The sequence below is a fragment of the Vespa velutina genome, chromosome 1 (assembly GCF_912470025.1).
Source record: "Vespa velutina chromosome 1, iVesVel2.1, whole genome shotgun sequence".
Taxonomy (NCBI): domain Eukaryota; kingdom Metazoa; phylum Arthropoda; class Insecta; order Hymenoptera; family Vespidae; genus Vespa; species Vespa velutina.
In genome coordinates this window covers 10,888,669-10,905,306 of record NC_062188.1, presented here as the reverse complement: position 1 = coordinate 10,905,306, position 16,638 = coordinate 10,888,669, and the positions used below count along the sequence as shown (strand labels likewise).

At 27.5% G+C, this 16,638-nt stretch overlaps 2 protein-coding genes across 8 annotated transcripts; one reads left to right on the top strand and one right to left on the bottom strand.

The window, feature by feature from the left end:
• Positions 1-1,933: 1,933 nt before the first annotated feature.
• LOC124955760 (NADH dehydrogenase [ubiquinone] 1 beta subcomplex subunit 10) lies at positions 1,934-2,917 on the bottom strand. The gene is made up of 4 exons (XM_047510693.1): positions 2,698-2,917; positions 2,464-2,599; positions 2,249-2,388; positions 1,934-2,174 (listed from the first exon to the last, which is right to left on the bottom strand). Exons 1-4 carry the CDS (start codon positions 2,777-2,779, stop codon positions 2,065-2,067), a joined length of 468 nt encoding a protein of 155 aa, XP_047366649.1. The 5' UTR covers positions 2,780-2,917; the 3' UTR covers positions 1,934-2,064.
• Positions 2,918-3,477: 560 nt separating this feature from the next.
• LOC124955487 (RING finger protein unkempt) lies at positions 3,478-15,473 on the top strand. Of its 7 annotated transcripts, none has more exons than XM_047510478.1 (12): positions 3,478-4,420; positions 4,629-4,838; positions 10,250-10,672; positions 10,747-10,949; positions 11,325-11,452; positions 11,557-11,733; positions 11,813-12,005; positions 12,155-12,426; positions 12,506-12,715; positions 12,802-12,957; positions 13,335-13,496; positions 13,771-15,473. In XM_047510478.1, the coding sequence occupies exons 1-12, from the start codon at positions 4,362-4,364 to the stop codon at positions 13,927-13,929; spliced, it is 2,352 nt and encodes a 783-aa protein (XP_047366434.1). In that variant the 5' UTR covers positions 3,478-4,361; the 3' UTR covers positions 13,930-15,473. The 7 variants fall into 7 exon arrangements, with proteins under 7 accessions (XP_047366434.1, XP_047366342.1, XP_047366252.1 ...); XM_047510386.1 differs by having other exon boundaries at positions 11,322-11,452; XM_047510296.1 differs by having other exon boundaries at positions 11,310-11,452.
• Positions 15,474-16,638: the final 1,165 nt, after the last annotated feature.

The following is a 16,638-nucleotide window of genomic DNA, read 5'->3' as shown; positions in this document are numbered from 1 at the left end:
AATAATCTGCATTCATTCATTATTAATTTTTTATCGTTATTATACTTTATAATTATTTTAAATTAAATATCGAATTTAAAGGGATTAAAATATAAATATTCTTTATAACTGTACAAGTAAAAATATACAAAAGTTCACCATTATATGTTTGAAACAGGATTTCAATTCATATTTAAAGTATAGGACCGCAAAAGGTTACATTTCAAAATAACTAATTTTTGTAGATGTTTAAATATCATTATAGTGTTTATATTTGTAATTATTGATTAAATTTAGTAATTTTTAAAGATATTCTAATAGGCCCGAATCTACTGATTTTTTCGTACAACTATGTAGATTCCGAGTTGTATTTGTATACATTTATTTGCATTTATGAAATAATGTACATGATTTCAGAATAATGTTAAACAAATACAACTCGAGATTTCTAATTTTATTAATTTACATAACGATCAATTTGTACAATTATTATTATTACTAGTATTTATGACATATTATTTCATTACAGTCAACGTGTTTTATAAATTAATATATAATTTTATAATTATATTATAAGTATATATATTTGTAAGGTTATTTGTAAAAATTAGGAAAGATTACATATATAGGAATTTCACACAGTTTCAGTAAGTAAAAAAAAAAAGTTTTAAATGATAATATAACAATTTCTATACAGTATTAAAATTAAGAAAGCTGTGGTACAATTAAAACGTACATGTAATATACTGTAAAATTTTAACGAAAAATTAAGGTTACTTAAAATTATAGAATATGATTGCTTCAAGTAATTTTATTAGAAAAAAAGAAAAGTATTGAAACGGTGAAATAATTTACATCGATTTTTTGTGTATGAATAGAAAAGCTAATACAGATTAGCCTAAGGAATATCGTTTATATCACATTAAACCGTAATTTTAATCTTTCTATTGTTACATGTAAAGTATAGTACAAAACAAACATAAAGAAGATAAGCGCTTTCTTCAATTTACTTAATTAAGATCTTGATATCATATTTTATTTTTACATTTACGAATGTTTTATTAGCGATAACTATTCATTACAATGTAGAAATAGTAAAAAGTGTTTTACAGTGGCTTTATAAATTTTTATAATTGCAAGTATAATGAAAAGTGTTATTTTTGTAATTGTTATTTCAGTTTTGATAAATTGCTGAATTAGGTACAAAATTTTTAAAAATTTTACCAACAGTAATACATGTTGGCAATAATATAATGTGTAATAATTCAACTAATAATTAGATACAAAATCCTAAGAGGAAAACTTTTTGCTGTTATTTTGTGATCGCTAATGAAATATTAAATTATTCTTAATAGTAGTGTGATTTTGTTTTTGTTTTATATTTATTGTGTAAAACTAGATGAAAATCTGTTTTAAATGTTTTCATGCTAAATATTAAATACCATTTTATATATCCCATTTAATATGTGAGAATAAGAAATGTAAGAAGTGTTAAGTAGCGTACATAAAGAACTTTTAATTTCTTTTGTTATTTAATCACATTAAATGGGTTACTATTCATTTGGATATAAAACTACACATGTAGATAATATTTACAAAGAAGGTTCTTTGATCTGGATGTAAAATTGATGAATGTATAAATCAGTTTACATATGAAACTTAAAGTATGATAAATTTTTAATACACTTAATTTTGTTAAGTTTTATTATCGTAACATATGTAATTTGATTCTAAAATACAAAATAATCAATGAAATCTTCTAAAAAAAATATAATCAATCAATTAATTTGATACATATGTACAATCATATAGAATTTTTATATATAGTACAATGATAAATGAAAATAAAATAGTAGTCCAAAAAAATAAAATGTGCTTATTTTAACTCATGAAAAACATGATTAATGTTGAATATATCTATTTTTTTATGTAGCATATGAAATGACATATACAATTTCATATATAACTTATTTTTATTTTATCAAGTTTTATACAATATCTATACACATAAGTTTATTACTAACTTCTTTAAATAGAAGCATGCATTTTGTATTAAATCCCTTTCTACGATAATAAGGAAATATTTTATGTCTTCATTCCACTACCTACAGGACCATGTCTTCGTTCCCAAACCATACGATGTTTTTGCTTCATAAATGCTTGTTGTACATTGAGTGTAGGATTCAGATCACCATCTAAGTAAAATTAAATTAAGTAAAATCTCATATTTCTACATAATTAAATTATATTTGTACATAATAATATTAACATTTTGCAAACCAAGCTCCACTGGCTTCTTCATATATTTTTCTTAAAGGATAACAAACTTCCCTATCATCTTCTCCATGATACATAGCACATTCTTCATATCGACATCTCAAAATAGATAAAATAGCATCATCGACAGCCCTAGTAAGGAGAAATCAATATTTTATCCAAGTTAATATTAAATTTGTATATTATTACTTTTATAAACATAATTACTTATCGCGTTCAAATTGAAGATTAGCTTCAGTGTAACAAACTAAGTCATCCGTATAACATTCATCAATAGTTGGAACACGGCGAAATTTTTGATGATACCAAGGATATTTTTTTTGATTTGGCTCAACGATTTTCTCTAACAATAATAATAAAAGAGAAAGATTTACTTTTGTTAAACGTATCAAATACTGATTGTTATTTGTAAAACATAACCAAAGAATGATTAGATAATACCTCGAAAAAATACAACAGGTGTATCAATGATGTAATATACAGCTTTTGCAAATTTTATTAAAGCATTTGGACTGTCTTCCATTGTCTAACGATTAATTAATTACGATTTATGCGATTTATGTAGTACTTTTTGATAGAATACTCCTGTGAGAACTAAGAAGAGAACGCCATCAGTTCATTTTTATTGGTACTGGCATTACCAGGCACTAATATTAAGAAGGACTAAAACGTCATCTATCGTCTTTAAATTATTACAATCTTAAAATAGAATAAGAAAAAATACAATATAAAAATACATTACTCTGATTCTTCTTGAAGTATTTTATTTTTACTTAAATAAATAAAAATATATATTTATAATTCAATAATACTTTATCATGACTCAATAAAACTAAGAATCAACAATTCCAAAAAAAAGAATGGATATATATCAATTTCAAAATTACATACATTATTAAATTATGGAAAAAATCAATTTTAAATAATACAAGGAAAAAAAATAATTTTATTTCATTTATTTAATAAATGATAATGATAAATTCATTCAAAGTAAAAAAATAAATTGTAAATAATATACATCAGATACAAACAAAAAAAAAAGAAAAAGAAAATTCGTACAAATAAAGATAGCATAAAAAGCGACAATTGAATAAATATGGTTCGCAAGAAATTATTGGTCGAAATTTGACCAATAAAAAAATAAGATTTTGAGATTCATTAAACAGTTTAGTTACTAAGCGTTAGAAATACATCTACACTTGCGAATTGTGTTTTCACTTCTAGTATTGTGTAAATCTATGCTCAGAGTCTGAAATGATCAAGCGTTGTGATTTATGTTTGACTGGAGAGATTATAAATCATCAGAATTTCCAAATTTTCAGAAAAAAAAGGCGGATGAAAGTTTAGTTTTCTCACGAGTGTTTATATCGAGATATTTTTATCAGCGATATTTATATATACTTCGTAGTGTTCCATCGTGCATAACACGTGAATATGTATCGGTAAAATGGTATGACTATATGTTTACCTTGTGTACCAAAACATCGATGACCTTGAAGGTGGGATAGTCACATGATCTTGTTATGAGGAAACGATTGGTCGAGAAACCGAGACGAATATAGTGTCTATTGCGTTGTGCAAGCTCCGCGTAATAGGTCCTGTATTCTGCATTCGATAGGCCAAAGGCAAAGCGCGGCAAGGAGCGGTCGAATGAGCGGCTGAGTGAGCGAAAGGAAGAGAAGAAAAGAGAAAAAGTGAGGGTGAGAAAGCGGTAGAATCATTGGAACGAAATAGAGAAGGAGAGAGAAGCACGAGAGACAAGAGCAAATGAGGACGAGGTGGTGAAGAGGAAGAGGTAGCCAAGAGCGACGAGAAGAGAGAACAATTAAAGGCTAAGACGCGCGACGACAACGGCGACGAAGACAACAACAACGACGACGACAAACGGACAAACGACGAACGCAACGAGGACAACAACAACGACGACGACGAACGCAACGAGGATAACAACGACGACGACGACGAACGCAAAGAGGACAATAACATCGACGACGACGACGACTCGACGCGACGCGACGACAACGAAGAAGAAAACGGAGTGTGCCGCCGTTCGGTCGTACGTCTGTGTGTGTGCGCGCGCGTTGGTCGCTAGTGTTGTGTCCAAGATGAAGTCCGACTCTAAACCTTTGTTGACAGCTCAAGCGGAAAAGGCGAATCATTACACGTAAGTAGCGCCCGCCGGGCCGGTCGCGTGCTACGTGAGAGAAGTGAGATAAAGATCAGAGCCAGAAGTGCGTGACCCAAAGTGGAGTGCGAGAAAAAAGAGAGAGAGAACAGAGAAAGAGAGAAAACCGCGAACAGCGCGGCTACGACGCGCGCGTCGACAAAAAACTCCACGAAATAATGTGTAGCTCTGTGGATTCGCATTCCAGATACTTGAAGGAATTTCGCGTCGAACAATGTCCCCTCTTTATACAGCGCAAATGTACACAGCACCGTCCCTTCACGTGCTTCAACTGGCACTTTATGAACCAGCGGAGGCGCAGACCGGTGAGAAAGAGGGACCGCACCTTCAACTATAGTGCTGATAATTATTGTACCAAGTACGACGAGACCACCGGTATATGTCCAGACGGAGATGAGTAAGTTGATATTTCGCCTTAAGAAAACCTTATTTTTTTCTTGTTGCCTTTAATTGTTTTATTTTGCTTTCGGACGAATTTAAAGAATTTGTCAATTATAGTAACGAAGGCAACGGTGACGCGACGCGTTGCCTTCTAAGTACTCTTGCCACGGCCGTCACATCGATTTAAACGCTCGTTCATTTGTTCGCGACGTTCACAAAATCATCGATTTGTCTGCTATTTTCTTTACTAAACAATTAAACGTATCTATTATTGTGGATAATATTTTTTATTTTATTATATTTTATTTGTCGCATTCGTAATGGCAGTGATAGTAATCATTAGACGTCTTTGAATGGTTTATAAATACCACTTACTATACTTTCACTATGTCTCACGAACAACCATTTCTTTTCAACTCTTTGAATAGTCGTATCCTAACGTGCTCTGTTAAGATAAGGGGAATAGGAGAAATAGACAAAAGTAGAGTATTGCTATACTAAATGTGTTTTACGTCCACAAGAGAATAACACATTTTCTCTCGAATTCTTTCATGTCCCTCTTCTCCCACCATCTTTTTTTTCTCCGAATACTCTCTTGTCCCTCCTTCCTCGAATGGTCTTGCCTCCTTTCTTTGTGTCGTTGACACGCGCGTGTACCGTTGTATGTAATATATATGTCTCTCTTCCTCTTTTAATGTATGACGTATATAGCATAACTCGTCAACGAGAGTAACTTTTGTAACGAAGCGCAGTTTGTCAGTTTTCGTTCATATGGCGCGTTTCTTGTTCGACTAGGTTGAGATAGGTATACGCCGAACGACGTTTAAATTGCAAGAATTTTTTCGTTTTCTTTCGTTTTTTATGGTAAGGAGAGAGAAAGAGAGAGCATATGCATAATTTGTATTATCGAAGATAGAAAAATCACTTGCACATTTAGTAAACATATCCCTTTCAATTTTAAAGGCAAATTTATTATAATTTACCTTCAGAAAAAAGAAATAATCTTACTAAAAAGATTTTCGTTTGCAAGTAGTATAATATTTTATATTTATTTACTTATTATTACTCTCATGTAGGAGAAAGAAGAAAATAAGTCATAAAATTTTCACGTAAGATGAATGATACGAAGATCTTGATATCTTCGCTTCTGCAAAAGTACACAGTATATTAATAATTCGAGGTTAGCGTCACAAACAAAAACTAAATAAAAAAACAAGCATTAGTATAGTATGTCGTATGACATAGAATCAACTGTACACTCCTATTATGCAATATTCTTCAATTATATTTTTAATGTTTATAAAAAAGCAACAAACATAACAAAGCAAGCATAAAATAATATATTAAAAAAATATTGTTCCTCAATTATTATGTTATACGTCAATATATTTTCGATGTGTACCCATTTTACATCCTATAATTTATATATGTTGTAGTACAATTATTATACAAACAATTTTATCATAAAATAGGCATGTCATGTAATTTATTTTTATTAAATAAAAATGTATTGCACGAAACATAATCGCTGAACAATTGAATCACCGAATTATTTAATACAATTTAGATTTTTGTCTCATGATTTTAAGTTTTTAGTTATGTATATTAATACGACATATTAGAATGATTTGCTATACATATCTTAGAGATGTGTAAATTTTTCTGCGCCGTTGGATTCTTTCAATACTTTTGAATTTGTCCCTATTCGAGTATATTCAGGCATTTTCAAATATTATAGTTCAGATAAATAATGCACATACAAATTTTTAATTTATACATATTAGATAGTAATGTCTTTGTATGTAATAATTTAACAACAGTGAACAACTGTCGAATAGTGTTGTGTAAGAACAAGAATACGCTAAGAAGCGAAAGAAAAAGAAAAGGGGGATAAGAGACAATTGATTTCACAAGTCAACTTTGTACTTCTCTCTAATGTACCTATCTTCAATGATGTACGCGAAGAAAATATGAATTCGAAAAAAAAAAAAAAAAAATATTTTACGAGTACTTCGAATCATTTGCACTATATACTCATCCCCGTATAGGATGTTTAGACAAAGTAGTCCCAATCCTAGAATTCTTTTAAAATTAAACCCAAGTATTAATAGCTTACTTATTTCGGTTTCAGGTGTAATCGAAGATACTGACTCTGTTACCATCAGTAAGAGAAGTACAGTGAATTATAATAGCGCCTGAGATGGGGATATCCTCTACTTTGCCTAGCTTTCCTTTTCATATAACTTTTGTTATTTTTCTTCTATCGTTCAAAAGAAAATATCATTGTGTATGTTCGAAGTTCACACCTGAAGATTTACTAAGAAATAAATAATATTAGTGATACACAAGTATACGAGTGAACAAAAAAATATCAATTAGTATAGAAAAAATAGTTATTAATTCATTTTTATTATTCATGTGATAAAATAGTAATAATTGTAATACTTTCAATTAAAAATCACTAATCATTACGTTATATTTTCAATACATATGGATATTAGACTTACAGTTATAGTTTTATCCGATAAAACTAGAAGGATACAAACATGCGGAAAGGGAAGTTGGAGAAAATGGAGGGGGTATCCTCACTAGGTGCCATTATTACTACTTACTGTACGACTCACAGCAATCGTGTGCGTAACGAGGATTTGTAGTGTAGTATTCGTGGGAAAGCTTTTGCAGGAAGAAATATGTATAATAACATTAATTTAACTTCTAATTTGCCGAATATAACTTCATATAATTCTTCATCAAATTTATTTTCCTTCTTTTTTTTTTCCTTTTTTTCTTTGCAAAAGTTTTATAAATTACTACATGCGAATACTAGGGCTATATTTTACCTTTACGTACATCGATTAAAGTAAACTTTTTTATCACAGATATATAAATAACGAAAACAATGAAATCTAAAGAACTTGACTGGCGATTATAGCTAAAATTTCAGTAATTTCCTCTCAGTTGTAGATTCAGAAATAATAAAAGTAGATAAAAAATTCAAATATTATTTCTAGATTAACTAAAGTATACAATTTACAATTACAATTTTTTAATAGAGGTGAAATTAATATATTATGCAAAGTAAGTGAAAATTTATAAGAAAAATAGTTTTTGTTATATCATTAATAAACAATACAAAATGAAATTAAAGTTTTTATTAAGAATCCTTATATTGTAAAATATAATATTTTACCAAGCTTTCAATATTTTTTTTTTCTATATATATTCATAAAAAGTAATCTGACATTAAACTTATTCTGTTATGAGATTCAACAAATTTTGTGCTATATATAAATATTTTGTTATGCTATTGTGGTATATATGGATTATTTTATAGGTTAACCATTATAGACAAACTATTATTACTATTTATATATTTATTATATAATATTGCAGTGTTTATTATAAAACTTTAAGCATTCAAGTTTTGAACTTATATTTTACGTAAAATTGCTGCTCATTTATAAGTTACTATTGTATTATATGTCTACATATTGAATTAGTACACCATACTGAAATATTTAATATTTTCTAAATTTATTATATATATTCTTTTCTCTTATTTTGTAATCGTGTTATGTTATTTATACATATATACAATCATTCTCAAATGATCATATGGTTTCGAAAGTAACATTTTGCAAGAATAAATAAAATTTTTTGAACTGTAAATTGTAATTAATGTGTTAATATGACCAATGTCAAAAGATGTTATATTGAAAGTGACAATACTAAAATAGCAAAATATGCCTTTTATAAGATTTGTACTAAATCTTATTATAATAATTTAATAATTGTAATTTATAAATTTCATAGTTTCAAAGAATATATAATCATTTATCTGAATCACTATATAAATACATCTGAAACATTATGGAAAAAAAATACATTATATCTGAACTTCATCCACTTTGCATGATTTTATAGTCATAATAGAAAATTTATTTTTTAATATTGATATAATAATTAAAAACAAATTACACTGCATTATATATATTTTTACATTTGGAACATAAATATATTTACTACTTTGTGTTTTCAAATATCTTACATTACATCTATCTGTATTTTAATGTTCTAATTATTTATTAAAATATAAATTTAAAATATGAGAATACATTGTAATATTAAGTGAATTTTTAGGTTACATTTTTATTTTTAGGTTTATAATTTTTTAGGTTTTATTATTAACAGAGACTTAATACTTCATAATATGGAGTATATATGCATGCACTGGTGATATAACAAGTTAAGCTTGACGTTGAGATAAATCCACTGTGCATTTCTTATATGGAATATTTTATTATTTATATCTTATTACTATTTTTATACACATAAGAAAATTTCAATGTAATATTATTCTTTCAAGATATATTTATAGCATAATACGAATTTTAAATAATGTGCAAGTTAATTATAATTTTAGGATCATGTGATGTTATCTTTCTTTGAATAATTTTATTACATAAGACAGTGTAACGTAATAGAATTGAACCTCACACAAATTATAATATCAAATAAGCACATATAATTTTTTTTGCATGATTGTTTAATTAATCATTAATGATTATTTTATAATTATTTTTTATATGTTATCTTTTATATATCTAAAAATACTTGAGAAAGTAAACACATTTTGACTGATCAAAAATATCATGTTTCAATGATCGTGTTGGATAATTATTGTTATAATTATCACATATTTAATTTTTGGATGGTATAATATATTTTAGGTTTTCTAAAAAGAATGTCAACCTTTACATTAATCATTATCACATCGAAATACCATGATCATATAAATGTTTGTAAAGATTATATTTAAGCTAATGCTTTCTTATATTAAATTTTATCAGTGCATGTATATAAACAAATAATTTTTATGATATTAAAAGTAAAATTTTAATAGTAATTTAATTATAGCAATTTTATGTTTAATTATTAATATTATGCTTTTGAAATAATTGTGTCATAATTATATTTATCTTTTAAATGTGCATGCATTATTTGAATTCATCTTTATTTATTTACATATATTTTCGTCGACTTTTTACACCAGATACAGTACTAATTCTCTTAAAGAGTAAATAATGTATATTTAATATATTTAATGTATGAGTATAGTATGTTAGAATTGAATTATGAAAAGTATGAATGAGTGGGATACATGGTAACATAATGATTTTAAGTACTACACGCGAAATGTGGAGATCTAGGTTCGATTCCTAGTCCATCATGCAGTCTATTTTTTCATACATATATATACAGCTATGATATTGTTTCATTTTAAATGTAAAAATACTAATGCATGATCTTATTAATTTTATAAAAATAGTAGATGTATATTGTTCATCTTGTTTATATATCTTCTCTTTGAAATAATATTCAGACATCAGAATGGAACACGTTCTCACAAATTATTTTTTTGAACAGGTGCCCATTTTTACATCGTACTGCTGGCGATACTGAGAGACGTTACCATCTGCGTTATTATAAAACATGCATGTGTGTTCATGATACGGACACACGTGGGTTTTGTGTTAAAAATGGACCTCACTGTGCCTTTGCACATGGCAATCATGATTTACGACCACCTGTGTATGATATCAAAGAAATACAGGCATTGGAAAATCCAGATACAGATCCTAATTCTTCGTCCAATGGACCAAACATTCTTGATAAGGAACGAAACTTGATGAATGAAGATCCAAAATGGCAGGACACGAATTATGTACTTAGTAATTATAAAACAGAACCGTGTAAACGACCTCCAAGACTTTGTCGTCAAGGTTATGCTTGTCCACAATACCACAACAGTAAAGATAAAAGACGTAGTCCACGAAAATATAAATATAGGTAAATTAAGTTTTTTTTATTCTACTTTCAATATCATTAAAATAATTTTAATATTATTATTATTGTTTTCCTAGATCAACACCATGTCCAAATGTAAAGCATGGAGAAGAATGGGGTGAACCAGGAAACTGTGAACAAGGAGATGCCTGCACATATTGTCATACCCGTACAGAACAGCAATTCCATCCTGAAATTTACAAATCAACTAAATGCAATGATGTACAGCAGGCTGGTTATTGTCCACGTGGAGTCTTCTGTGCATTTGCGCATGTTGACCGTGAGTGTACCCTCATCAATCGTACGTAAAACAATTGTTACCTATTTCAGCAGGCTTAGAATATTTTGCAAATAATTTTTTTATCTAAAATTGTATCTAAAACCGAACTTATGTAATTCAAGTTCCAAGTACATTATTCTCATTGTATATATAACTTAATTTTGCGTAACAGATTTAAATTGAATTTAATATTTTACAACGATATATGTACACTCTGCTCCATTCTTATGTTATGTAAAAATTACTTTTGGCATTTTACAAAAGTGGAATTTAATTTTTTGAAAATAATAAACTTTATCATTAAAATTGCTTCTCAAAATTGATAAATTGGGACATTGGTATGGTGTGCTGATGGAGCAGTATTGCCAACAGAAGAAATGAGTCTGGCGAGGGACATGGCGGTACCCATAGATTGCGGCACAAATTTAGCAGATATACTCAATAATGCTTTACCACCTGATAAGCGCAGTCATGACAAGGACAAACCTCTTAGCGATAGCAGTGTAAGTTTTTAATTCTTGTGTAAATTTGCAATAAAAATTTACTTAATAATAAAATATAATTATATACATATAACAAATGAATTGATCAACTGATAAAATTTCAGAACGGAAGTGGTGAAGTATCTGAATCTGCGAGTACTAGTAGTCTTGGTAGTAATAGTTCACATAGTAAAGCTCCTGGTGCTCAACTTCATAATTCCAATTCTAACAATGCTGTGAATGTTTCTGCCCAACAGAAACTTACTAGTATACTTTACAATCCTAGTTCTCTTTTACAAGCTGTAAGTTTGTTCTTTATTTGTATTTAATTAATGTTCTGATTTTTAAAGTTGCTCTATATCAATGTAATATTTTTAATAGGGTGAAATAAGAAAACAAATGGTGGCTATAGACAGTGATCCATTATTAACAAAAGCTGAAAAAGCTCAACAAAAGCAAAGTTTGTTTATCACATATAATTTAAATGGAACCTTAGGAAGTCATTCATTGACAACAACTGTATCACCATTATCCAATTCATTTTATCCAAACGACACTGTTGAATCTGTAGTAGGTGTGTGCTAATTTATTATTAATTTAATATTATTAAAATATTAGCTTTATATGTGTTTGATATATATATATATATATATATATATATATATATATATATATATATATATATTGCTCAGATAATAATGTATTATTTTTTTCTTTTTGTAGGAAATGCATTAGATGAATTACATTTAGATGATCCACTAAATTTAGTAGAATCAATTCATAGGGATACTAATTCACCAATTAGTAATTCTATATCAGCGGGTTTAGCAAGTTCAGGATTACTTGGTAGTTCAGCTCCAGTAAATATTCCTGGGATGACAGAACGATCTGTTTTGACAAATTTTTCTCCATCTACTTCAAGTCCCCTTCAGCAATTACAATCAGCCGGTTTCCTTACTGGACACAGATTTTCACATCAAGATTCTATAGAATCGGTAAACATATATTACTAGTTAAAAACAACAATAAGATTTTTGGCAACTTTTTTAAATAATTTATGTTTTGGATTTTCAGACAATGCCATTTATGAATCAAGTTTCAGATCCATTTAACAATCACATTTCTCAGCTTAGTAGTTCAGCTTCTAAGCTTAGTGGATTTAATAGTAGCCTATTTGACTTTGCAAGCCAAGGAATGTCACCATCTCGTACACAACCTCTCCCAGCGTCTCCACTGGTCAGTGCATTCTCCATCAGTCCAAGTAACACAGGATCTTTATCTGAGGTTAGAGTTTTTATAGCTATCACATATTTTGTTATTTTGTAAAAAGAAATTTGAAAGAATTATTAATTTTCGATGATTTATCATAGGTGCAGAGACTCAGAGAAGAATTGACTTCAAGTCGTGCTCAGTTAGCAACGTGGGATGAACGAATTAATCAAGCTAGGGCCGCTTGTGCAGCATGGCAATTAGAAAGTGAAGAAGCTAAAAGAAAAGCAAGTATTGCTGAACAACAAAGAGATGAGGTGAATAAAAATGTATACAATTTTTATTATATTCGTTATCATTGATGATTTAGAGTATATATGTCTCACATGAGTATTCGCATCAAATTTCTTTTCTCTTAGTAATAATATATTACAAGCAAAATATATAGAATATTCCACATGTGCGATTTATCAGTATCTGAATCTCTCCTACAAATATTATTATTATCATCATCATCATTATTATTATTATTATTATTATTATTATTATTATTATTATTATTATTATTATTATTATTATCATTATTATCTTTTTTTAAATCCTATAGTGTTGTAGTAAGATTTATATATAATATTATAAAATATAGTGTACAAGAGAGCAAAACAATAAACTTAGTTATTTTTATCATTTTTAGGCTTTATTACAAGTAAAAGCACTACGTGTTGAAAATGAAGCAGCTAGTGGTGGTCCATATTTGCATACGTTAAGAAGGACAAGTGAACTCAGATCACTTTCAATTGCAACATTAAAGTCAATTCAATCGCAACTTCGTTCGGATCTTGAAGAAATAGAAAAGGTAAAACAAAATTGTCATTCTGGCTTGAATAGCTGGTACATAGGAAATTTTTTAAGTCAGTATTAATATTGATATTATCAAAATGTACATAAAATTGTATATGTATCATTATTTTATACATAAAAGATCTAATATATAATATTGTGGAAGAAATGTTAATATTTATAAGCCGTCTCTAATGATTAATTACCAAATTATTTTTACAAAAGTATCCATATGTATGTATGGATTATTTAATGAAACAATGTAGGTACCTCAGTTGTTGACATTCCAGGTGCTGTACAGAGAAACGGCAGCAAAATGTATGGTTTGTGAAGAACAAAATCGCACTGTCACTCTTTCACCCTGTAATCACTACGTGGTCTGCTCGACGTGCGCTCCAAATCAGCGTGAGTGCCCGTATTGCCAGACTCCGGTTGTCTCTACAAGTTAGGTCCGAAATTTTCATTTGAATTCTATTGTTAATATTCACACTTTTTGCTTTTAAAAGATATTTCTTCAAAATACCTTAATAGTATATCAAAATTTAATACTCCAATATCATGGATATGAATACAATGCAAAAGCAAATATATGCTTTACACTGTTAATAATAACATGAAAACTATAATATCACAGTAATAATTGACACAACGTAAATAGTTTTTTATCTTACCAAAGTACGTTGATATTGCATGCACAAAATGTTCCATGTACAATATATGCATGAGAACTGTAGTTACATGATATATTTTTTAAAGTATAACATTAACAATATACTTTTCTTTTAATATTACACCTTCTTTGAAAGATATAGAAATTTTTTCATTCAGGAGACAGTCCAATATATATTATACTAGCAGTGTGCTAGATGTAGTTGAGATTTGTAACACAAGTATATGTAATAGTTACAGAACATTTAATATTGAAATATTGTAATCACGATAATGGACAAAGATTTGGGACCCTAAAAATATATATTTGTTTAAAAAAATAATATAAATAAGCGCAACAAATATATCTCATTTAGGATATCAATGAAAGGATTCTTTTCTTAATGCTGAGCTGTTATACGTATGTCGTACAAAATAATACTTCTATTGTATATTAAAATATGTATTTAGGGTTTTTCAATTGACCTGTACTGATTATAATATTACAAGTATTATCAAATTTTATATTTTTGGTTGAGGAAATATCGATGATAAATGTTATATTAGAGTCATGTAATACGTAGATTTTTACATATAGTAAATAATACAATTTCTTACAAGAATAAAAAAAATGTAAAAACGGGGGTTTAAATATTCATCTAAAAAAGTACAAGTTATAAATGTTTTGCTTTATTAAATATGTGAATATTCTTATTTAAAAGGGTATATTAACCATTATTTTCTTTATTCTTTTTGTCTTCATATAATTTATATACAATAAAAAATTACATTTTATGAAGAAATTTTCTATTTTGGGTACATTAAAAAATAATCTAATTTTGTATGAATGCGCCTTTTTCATTTAATTATGATAAAATATAGTATAACATGTTATGTTTTATGCTTTCTCTACGAAAAACAATATTTAAATAGATATATTTAACGTAATAGTAGTGCGCTCATTTCGAAGATTGTTATCATATTATTAGTATGAGGTAGTTATAAAAATAATTATCTTCAATAATGATTACACTACAAATATTCATTGAACTCAATTTTGTGTTATACATTTTACATTCTAGCTATAAGAATATTAGGATAATACTTAGGATTTTCCAATTTAATCAAAAATAATTAATATTTATAATAGAGAGAGAACAAATAAATTGTGACGTACGTGTGACAGCTTATTGGCATGAAGCTAATAAGCATGCCAGCTAGTTTCTCTATATAGGACGTGTAATACACGTCTACTTACCGGCTCTATGAACTATTTCATTTTTAACGATCCAGTTGTTAATCCTCATGAAAAATAACTATACATTCATGATGAAAAATAAATTTTGCCTAAGATATATAAATGACTAGAGTAGATAGGATGACATTATAAAATTTTTTCTTCGTAGACATGAAATGTTGTAATAATCAATTTTAAAGACTATTATTATTTAAAGATTACAAGATTATTATAAAATAATTTTAAATGTATATCAATACTAAAAATTGCATGTTTAAAAGAATTTTTTTCTTTTTATTCACAGCTCTGATTTTTATTTTTTATATTCATTAATTATTCCTTCACTGCAAATCAGTACTTTGATATTATTATATACTGTTATTAATTAAAATTGAAAAAGGTATTATAATGATTTTACTTAATTATTTAATTATTTAACTTTCATAATCAAATAAATTGTTGTTTCTTTTCTTCAATTACATTCATAGTTTAGTATCGAAAAGTGAGGCCAAAAAGAAATAAATGTTTTTATTAGATGCGTTTTTATTGCAGATTATTGATATTCAGATATTATAGGTGTTATTAAAAATACACGATTTTCTTCTATGGTATAAACGGTCTAAAAATAGTATTTAAAGATTAGTAAAAAAAAAAATCAAATATTTTTTTATTAACAAGAATCGCATTTATATGGGATATTTAAAAATGACAAAAAAACATTTACTTAAAAATATAATATTTTTTCTATAGTGGCTAATGTTTAGTTCTTTTTGGACCGTATATACCATGACATCATTTGTAAAATACCATTTGCGATTCAATCAATTTAGCACTATAATAATGCATTTTTATTGCGTTTACCCAGTGCATTCTTTATAAGTACAATAGTTTCAAAATGTAAAAAGTTATAATTCATATATTTATAATGTAAAGATTTGGATTTTTTAAAATCAATATTAGCATTATTAATGTTATGTAATTGCATATACATGTGAAATATACGCATAACTGTTAACTTAGAATAAATATTGAAGAACAGACAAATTATTCATAGATTACTTATAAAGAATGCTAATTGTCAGCTTTTCGAGATCGGATTTTTTTCAAGGTTTTTATGTTTAAGATATTACATCATTTTCATGCAAAATATTTAAAAAATTTGCAGCATTACAAAAATATATAACAAATATAAATATAATATTTTATTTTGCATTTTATAAGGAAAATTACGATCGCGTCAAGTTGAAAATTTTAGGAAAATTATTCCTGAATA